The sequence below is a fragment of the Toxorhynchites rutilus genome, chromosome 2 (assembly GCF_029784135.1).
Source record: "Toxorhynchites rutilus septentrionalis strain SRP chromosome 2, ASM2978413v1, whole genome shotgun sequence".
Classification (NCBI taxonomy): domain Eukaryota; kingdom Metazoa; phylum Arthropoda; class Insecta; order Diptera; family Culicidae; genus Toxorhynchites; species Toxorhynchites rutilus.
In genome coordinates this window covers 205,221,752-205,230,491 of record NC_073745.1, presented here as the reverse complement: position 1 = coordinate 205,230,491, position 8,740 = coordinate 205,221,752, and the positions used below count along the sequence as shown (strand labels likewise).

At 36.4% G+C, this 8,740-nt stretch overlaps 1 protein-coding gene across 4 annotated transcripts in view; it reads right to left on the bottom strand.

Moving 5' to 3' along the window:
* Positions 1-1,167: 1,167 nt before the first annotated feature.
* The window catches only part of LOC129764411 (protein grainyhead), a 566,241-nt gene continuing 558,668 nt past the window's right edge, over positions 1,168-8,740 (bottom strand). Inside the window, exons 15-16 of one of the 4 annotated variants that reach the window (XM_055763463.1) lie at positions 6,708-6,772; positions 1,168-3,422 (exon numbers count right to left, since the gene is read on the bottom strand). In XM_055763463.1, coding sequence (XP_055619438.1) covers positions 3,296-3,422; positions 6,708-6,772 — 192 coding nt within the window. In that variant the 3' untranslated portion in view covers positions 1,168-3,295. The remainder of the gene's footprint in view (positions 3,423-6,707; positions 6,773-8,740) is intronic. The other 3 variants (XM_055763465.1, XM_055763464.1, XM_055763466.1) reach the window with 3 other exon arrangements.

Sequence of the window (8,740 nt, the reverse complement as noted above, 5' to 3'; positions counted from 1 at the left end):
ATGATATATACTATTTTATCCAATGTGAAAAATTGTTATGGAGTGCCGTAATCGTTTGATGCAAAAATCTCATCAATCCATCATGAAATGAATGAGTAACAAGCGTTTGAAATTGGACATTTTTCACGATGCGATCGATTTTCATTTTTCAATTTGTACCCCAATATGTTCCCGAAAGACGTAATCCTACGTCAAAAAATACAGATTTTGAACAATGAAAAAACTCAATTCAAGCGCAATTACTACACACAATCACAGTCCTATGTCAAGAACCCGTCCGTGCCCCTAGGCCCAGATCCATCAACTTTTCTAATTTGAAAATCGGTTACCTGCAGAAGTTTCCATTGTTTGTTCGACCAGGATTTTGCAGCTTCTAGTGAATCGGCGTTGATGTTCCTGGTTAGCCGGGCTTTACATATGATATTTTGCATTTTGAATTGTCGCAATGAATCCATTTGTCGTCCCCGGTTGCTAGAGGCGAATGAACTGCAAAGTTTAAAGCCTGTTAAAAACAAAGAAGAAGAAGAAGTCACCGGTAGTGATTCGATGCAAAAAGAATTCAAGCAACTTTTCGGACATGCTAATGATTCTGCAAGCACTGTTTGCATTTGACACGAATCTTGATCGAGTAATGTTCTCTAATTCTTCAAATTTATTCGATTGACCCGGAAGCTTATGATCTTCAATAATAAAATTACCACTTTTAGTTCGTGCGAACCATTCCATATAAAATCTAACCGATGGTGCAGAGTCACCATAAATTTCCACAAACATCCGATGCGCTTAAGTTGCAATTTCCTTCAATGGAAAAAGTAAATAAAAACTTTCCGTAATGGTACTTGTTTACAACGAAACGTGACATTTTCAAAGCAGTAAAAATTTAACTTGTTGTGCAAAACCCAAAGACTGGTAAATAATTTTTGATTGACAGATGTCGTCATTTCACGATTCAAAATCAGCTGTCGCTGTCGACTATTTATAGCACCTTGAGATATCTTGTGGTAACGGAACGAAACAAGTTTCACACACAATACAACCAGTTGGTTAAAAAAATAAAATCCTTTACGAAGAGATAGGACTATTCAAATATTTTATTGACATTTTACATATGAAACACCTTTGTTTTTTTTTTAGTAAAAATCATGTTTTATTTAATTTTTATAAAATATAACAATAGAAAATTTCGAAATTCACTTTCATAATAAGAAACGCTCTTTTTACTATATTAAAATCTTGTAACTATACTACTGTGTGTTTCGTTATGCTTAGCCTATTTGTTAGTCACATTTTTGTGTTTCTTCGAACATAAACATTAATATTCTTTCGACGTCTGTAATGGCAAAACTTGTTTCTACTACAGAATTTCTGTATTAACTGTACTGCAGCTACACATATATATTACTGAGAATAGCATTAACATCTATGGAAACGAAATATTTATTGAAGAATCTATAAAAGCCGATCGTCATCCGCCACCAAAAGAAATCATTAAAGTTCGCTACTTAAGGAAGAACTATTTACATGAAATGAAATGTTTGCCTGCTTGTTGCTTGTTACTTTTTCAGGGTAGGGCTAATCTGTTTGTTCAATAGTTTTGCTGCTTAGATGATGCTAAAGTTTTATAAGTAAAATTAATATTGCAGTTATCTCCAAGATGCGTTGGCGCTGATTCTACTTTGCGCGAGCAACGTTCTAAAATATTAATACTACATTCAAATCAAACAGTTCGTCCTTCAGACCACCTCACGCGATTCATATCGAGTCATAAACTATAAACAAACGCTAGCTAATGAGCGCTTTCGTTTTTTTTGGCCACTTAGGGGAGGGTAAAAAGGAAAATATGGCAAATGGAATGGATACCCTTTGACTGTGGCAAGAATTTAAATAACGATTGGGGGATCCGCGTACAGTAGTGGCCGATACAGATTCAACAACAGACAATTTTGTATAGCATTATTTGTATCACATTAGAATATCTCGCTTGCTGCTCTCGTTGCTATTTGTAGATTAATTTAGCCTTGCGCTTGGATTAGCTTTAAAAAATACACTCTTCGTCCGCTTTTGTTTCACTTTAAATCTCTCAGGTACTTAACAATTAGTGATGTTTGCAATGCTTTTTTTTTTTCTTCTTTCTTTCTTTCTCTAAGTTTTATCAATTAGTATCTCCTTACGCACTATTTGTATTCTCAAGTATGGCAGTTTCATCAAAGGGGATTATCTCTTAAAATTAGCATGCTTGTTCTAGAATTTAAAACGCTTTCTTTGAATGCTTCAATAAAAAAGTACACGTAAAAAGGGAATGAGTGAGAGAACAGTGCTGCTGTTCCAGTGGAGATTAAATGTGTTGTCATGGAATGTAAAATGAGTTTCAAACTTACGGTTCTAGGTGTTAAAATTTACGATCTTACACTATTGTTACGTTTCGTGTCGTTATTGTTAATATTGCAACCGTTGAATGATCGCTAACAGCTATTAAAACTATTTTGTTGTACAAAAAGTTCTTGTTTGCGCTTTCGTCTCGATCAAAAAAAAAAAGTACGTTCATTCGTTCAGAGATGATTCAGAATCAAAAGTAAAAAGTAAACTGATTGTGCGAGAAGCTATCTATCTCCTAGTGAAAGAATAGTATGGCTTGGAATCTACTCTCGGGGCACGTGATTCACCTGTATTCCATCAATGGTTTCGCCTCAAATGAAACACTTTGCAAATTGTGCCAATAGTTGAGCAAAATTATGTATGGACTTGTTGCAATTACTACGAATTTCCACGGGGGCGCCCAACCAAATTAAATTGTTTTGAGATCTTGAAATGTACAGAGCTGCTTGTTTGATCATTGAAGCGATAAATCTAGGTTCAATAAATGCTTTTAAGTGATGCTTTGAGGAATGGTCGTTCCTCGAGATATATCTAGTTTTCTATCGACGGAATCTCTGCTAAGAGGAGCAAATGTACGTTTTACAAATCTTACTCTTGATTTTGGGCGTTGCGTCGTCTTTTTCGTCTACAAATAAATAAATAACTCTAATCAGTTTGCATGTGTACGCACTGAAGCTTGTAATATCTTAAACATTCATGCTATTCATCTGTTCATCTCAGCTGTGAGTGATTTTCGCTATACCAACAACGTGTTCTGCTTAACTTTATACAGTTTAACGTTTTTTAATGTCTCTCTTAAGGCACTGTCGAGCAAATGTTTACGTTTTCTAACTGTTATAATATCTAATATTAGTAAGCAAGCTCCTAAAAACAAACAAAGTTTTATCTAACGAGAAATAATCGGTCCAGCGGTCCGGCATCAATGCGTCGGTAGCTCCGTGAGCGTGATGTCGTACAGATCCTCCTCGTACTGCCGGACTTCCAGAATGAAGATGTCTTCATTACAGTAATGTCTGATCATGTCGTCATCAATTCTCGCTGTAATCCTGTGGACAAAAGAACAAATCATTTAATAATATGTGTTTGCTGATACTTCTACCGTTTTGTCTCAAATTCCGAACACTTAAGCTTTGCTATGGCCATTAAACAATGTCTCTTTACTCAAAATGGTACGGTTTGGCGAAATTAAATTGAATATGGATACAATAGAGCCTTTTATTCATTTGACTACAATAAAATAAATTTACAAAAAAAAATACATATTCAATGTAAAAAACTAAAAATATGTTCAATTACATTTGTCAAATTCCACCATTTTTGTCACTGACTCAAATCCCGAAAAGAAAAAAGACAAGTATCCCATTCTCGAAAACGCTTTATCTTCGCAACCGGACACTTTTGACTATTCGTTAAGCCACTCAAGTACATTTACCCCATATAAATTCATTACATTGCTTAATTCACATTCTATTGCTTACACATGTTTCCACATCGCTCGAAGCGCAAGTGTGAAATACTAAAGTTCGGATTTCAACCCGCTGCGTTGCGCGCAGTTCAATGTTATTTTGACCCATTTTCTACGTTATGATTGTTCAGCAACAATCATACACTAACCTTTGGTATGCGTCTTATGTATGAGTGACTAGCTTCAATTGTACATAGCCGTATCGATAGCGATTGGCTTTCACAAAACATCGAAGTAACTCCCGGCGCCTTCTATTCAATTAACTCATCTAAATAGCTAGAAATTTTTGTAGAGTTTAAGTTTCATTTTTAAATTTCAAATTCAGTTGTCATGGGACCTCTGAAGCCTCTATAATTCAAACCATGATCATCATTATTCAAGAGAGATATCGCACACAGTGATGCAATTTTGCTTGGTGGAGAGTGTTTCTGTAATTTTGTACCACATCATTTTTTAATCTGTACTGGGGTTTAAGCTCAAAATTTTGAAAACGAAAGCGTTGCGTTTGGGAGCAAGGATTTGAGCATTGATACCTCTTTGCCGGCTGAGAGACGTGGTATGACAATAACTTTCGAAAGATAAAAAATGTATGAGTGATGTTTGTTACTTATAGACCCAAAAACTTTATTCCATAGCTTAAAAACTGCATTGGAAGAAAACTATTGAGATCTCAAAAATCTATAAATATGCTTGAAAGTCCATCGAAGTTGGTCAGCGGTTTATTCATGTTGCTGAATAGCCGTGAAAGCGGTACAAATTTTGTCCTCACGCTGGCTATCCTCATGTTTCTATTTTGGTACCGTGTTTAACGGATGTGCGAGATGTTTCGCCTCAGAATGCATTCTCAGGAGATGCACGAAGTAAGCATAGTGCAGGGCTCGCACTGACGGACCGAAGCAAAGCAGAAAAGTAATATTAAATAGGACCTATCGCGTCGGTTTTCATACCGTTATGGGGATATTGATTGTGTATGAAAGAACGACATAAACGAGTTGTTGGTTTAATGGTGGGGGAACAAATATCACGAGAAGAATTTTCACGATGCACACTGAGTGCGTTACGTGCAATGGCAATAAGGACACAATCACGTGTATTGTTCCCGCAAGAACAAGAATGAATGATGAATCACCCATCTTCAACTGCTTCTACGATACCACGCAAACGCGTCCTTATCAGGCCCACCGAAATTTTCCGATACGGAATTATTTTGAAAATTTCAATACATTCGAAAATAATAGCTCAAGTATTCAAAAGCAAGTTGATTTTTATAATGTTTTGCTGGAAGAGCGCTTTTGTGAATTTGGGAACGTGTTCAGAATTATTGGTGTAATAAATGACGACGATGTTTTGAATTTCTCAGTCTTCCTCAGTTGATTCTTCTCTGCCTCAAAGGCTAATTTGGAAGACAAAACTAAACACTCGGCATTAAGAAAGGCCATATGGAAAGTCTCGCTGTCGCTGGTATTTGGTCGCCAGCGGGATAACTGGAAAATCGTGAATAACTTATTGGTGTCTTTTTCTAATTGATCAATTAATTTTAGTGAATTCCAGGATTGTTTCAGGGTTAAAGTGGCGACAGAGGGCAGCGGTGAGAGTTTCGTTCTGTGGTGGAAAACTGAAGGTGAAAATTTGTTCATCAGCGATTGCTGTCGACGCCAACACCTCACCTCAGATTCGGTTCAGATTTTTTTGTTACTGTTCTGAGTGTTTTTGGAGTGTTTGAAGTGTAACTTTGCTAAAAGGTACTGAAAACTATTTGGATATTCAGCAAGTTCAGTGTTTGAAAATCTGCTCAAATTTGTGTTTTATTGCTTCACGAAACGTTCGCGTCCCTCACTCAATTGAAGCATTCAATCATCGGCCCTTTTCAGTGCTTAAGTTTATGTAAAGAGTTTCATTCTTTAATATGTTTGTTTTCTCCAATTATAATTTCGTAGTCCTACGCTAACAATGCGGTGGTATCTTGTACACCACGCTTCTTTTCTTTATTTTGTTTGCGCCCCGCGACTCCATGACTGATGCGTGTTTGTAAATTTTACTCTCGTTGGTTTGCGCCTGCCACTTACGTTTTGCAAGGCTTACAAACATTTTTGTTTACAAATAATGTTAGGTTTTTTTATATGGTTGCTCCATAATTGGACTGTCCTCGTACCGCAATTTGTGAACTTGCTGTATTTGCCTGGAAATAGTGTGCTCAAACATCTTCTGTTTGGAATTTGAATCATGCGTCGAAATTTGGTTCAAATTCCGAACACTACCCAAATACTAATTTTAATAAAGATTTCCGCATAAAAGGTCATTTGTTCATCCATTTAAAGTAGATTCTTACCTTTTCTAGCACTTAACATTAAAACAGCAAACAAAAATCAAAAATTTAAAAATGATGAGTTCGGAATTCGGGACGGAACGGTATCATTCAGGAAAAGTTTGTTCGTTGACCTATTTAAAAGTTTTTCTATGATAACATACGAGAAGCGTAAGGCGGTGTGGTGTTAACAAAGCGACATAAATTTAGGCGTTATTTGAGGAACACAGTGGAAACAAGCTTTCTTCCTTTGTTCGTTCGTTCGTTCGTTCGTTTGGTTTGGATTTTATCGTGAAGTGAGCAAATGAAAGCATTTTCGTGTGTGTGTGTCTCTGTTAGAGCTTTAAGCATTACACTTTGGTTAGTGAAAATAACAAATTTTGTTAGTCAAAACACCAAGAAAAAAAAAATATAAAAAAATATATGCTGCTGATGTTGATGAATGTTCGTGACTGTTCAGAGGAGAGGAGAAGAATAGAGAGATACAAAGCGATACGACTCAAAGGAGTTTTTCCTGGTTTTGTTTTGTTTGTTTGAAGTTGGAATGAAAAGACAACTTACCCTTTTTTATTTTTGCGATAAATATTATTAATTCTCGACGTCGAAATTTTGAATTTATTTTCGATCTGGAAGAGCAAGAATGAAACACAACTATAGGACAAACAGATCGGAACACGCAACGGAATGCTCCAGAGTTTTGTATTATCGATGGATTTTTTTTCTTCCCTGATCGATCATACAATCCTAGCTGGATACGATATCCAAATGCGGGGGAAAACAAAATACTTTTTCGTTTTTAAATTATACTTTTAAATTATATATCTTACAGAACAACTGGTACAACAAATTTGGAAAACTCTGTGCCAATAATCAACTCTCGAGAGATTTTTATGCCTAACCTTTGCAATGGTACCTTGGGCGGGGGAATGCGATTTTTTGTTGTTGCAATTGACAGCGTGGTCGCGTTTCGCTGACGGATGTGAGGAAGAACACAAAATAAACAATATGACGAATGAATGATGTTAATAACCTATTTCCGGGTCTTGATTTTTGTTACCGGAATTCAGCCGAGAATTGGTTTTTTTCTGTGGTTGTTGTTGGTGTTGAATTCCGTTGTTTTTATTTAGAGAGTAGCATAAACCCCAAAACATAAGCACATTCACATTCGCTCGAACAAGTCACATTACACGTACAAGGCCTGTGCTGGATTTGTTAATACATCCTTTAAGAGCAATTCCACGCCGAATGGTAGCCGAAAAATGAGTCGGTTCTGACTCGAGCCGCTGCGATTTTGTGCATACAAAAAACCAACACAAAATTTTAGTTTTAATTATCATATAACCAATTTTAGTTGCGACTAATCTTATTTCAGAAAATCATTACACGAAAGTCAACTGTTCGATATAAATACGACTTCTATAGAGTTGCTAGAAAGCCAATAAACCTCCATTTATCTCAAAAGACTTTCCTCGGAATATATGTTTATATCTTTGGATTAGAATACTGATTTGATTTTCCAAAGTTTGGCGATTAGTAGTGTCCTCGTCATCCGTAGGTTTCACGTCGGTGTACCTCCGAATTTACTGTATTACATAAAGGGTGCTCAGTAGCTTTTTGACAATATCTTGAGACGTTCAAATTTAATGAAAAAATCCATTCATACATGTGCGGAAATTTAAATCATTACGATTGCGTGACATTGTTTGCGTCACAATACAAATAAGGATTTCGGTTTACCTGTGTGTATACAACCAATCTTCATTTTTTTTCATGTATATCTGAGACATGCATATGTGCCACAACTCATGTCGTAGTACAAAGTGATTTGATAATGCGTGAATGTGTGCAAGATGTTTCGTATAATACACAACATCACTTACAGAAATGAGATAATTATCCACCCCGATTCTGCATTCCAATCGACTTGAAATATTTCGATCGACTAGACAAATTGCATTGTGTATTCTGTTCGATCATCATTCGTTCGACCCTTTTCCAATCACTTCCTTGAACAGAATACAACTAGCGATCAGCTGCTCGAAATAGGCGGACCGATTACCGATTCAGAAAATTTCACAGGAGCATGGAAGTGTAGTTTTTCTAACAGAAGGCTGTAATCTATGCGGCAGGTTATTAGTTCAAAGATAAGCGATATTCGACGTTTATCTGGCGTCTCTAAATTTGTTAATCTGCAGAGACCTTTGTGTGTCGCTAATATTACGGAATTGATCCAGGGCAAGCGGCGCAATGCATGACTTATGATCGATCTTTGAACACTTCCAATACGGATAATTTGCTCTCTTTAATGTGTGGCCCAATTTTGAACTGCGTACTCTAGTATATTTCGAATTAGAGAACCAAAAAGGATCTTTAATGCGTACACATCGTTGAAGGTATATGGCAATTGCAATCAATCTTTAGGTCATCTGCATATATCAAATAATCACAGCGAAAAAGACTACAGATGTCGTTGACGGAAATCAAAAAGATGATACTCCTAAACGGCTGGCTTCTAGCACACCAGAAGGGATGTTGCGCCTTTTAACTGAAGAAACCCCTCGAGGTTCGTTAGGTAAGAGAGTGTCTATTTAGTG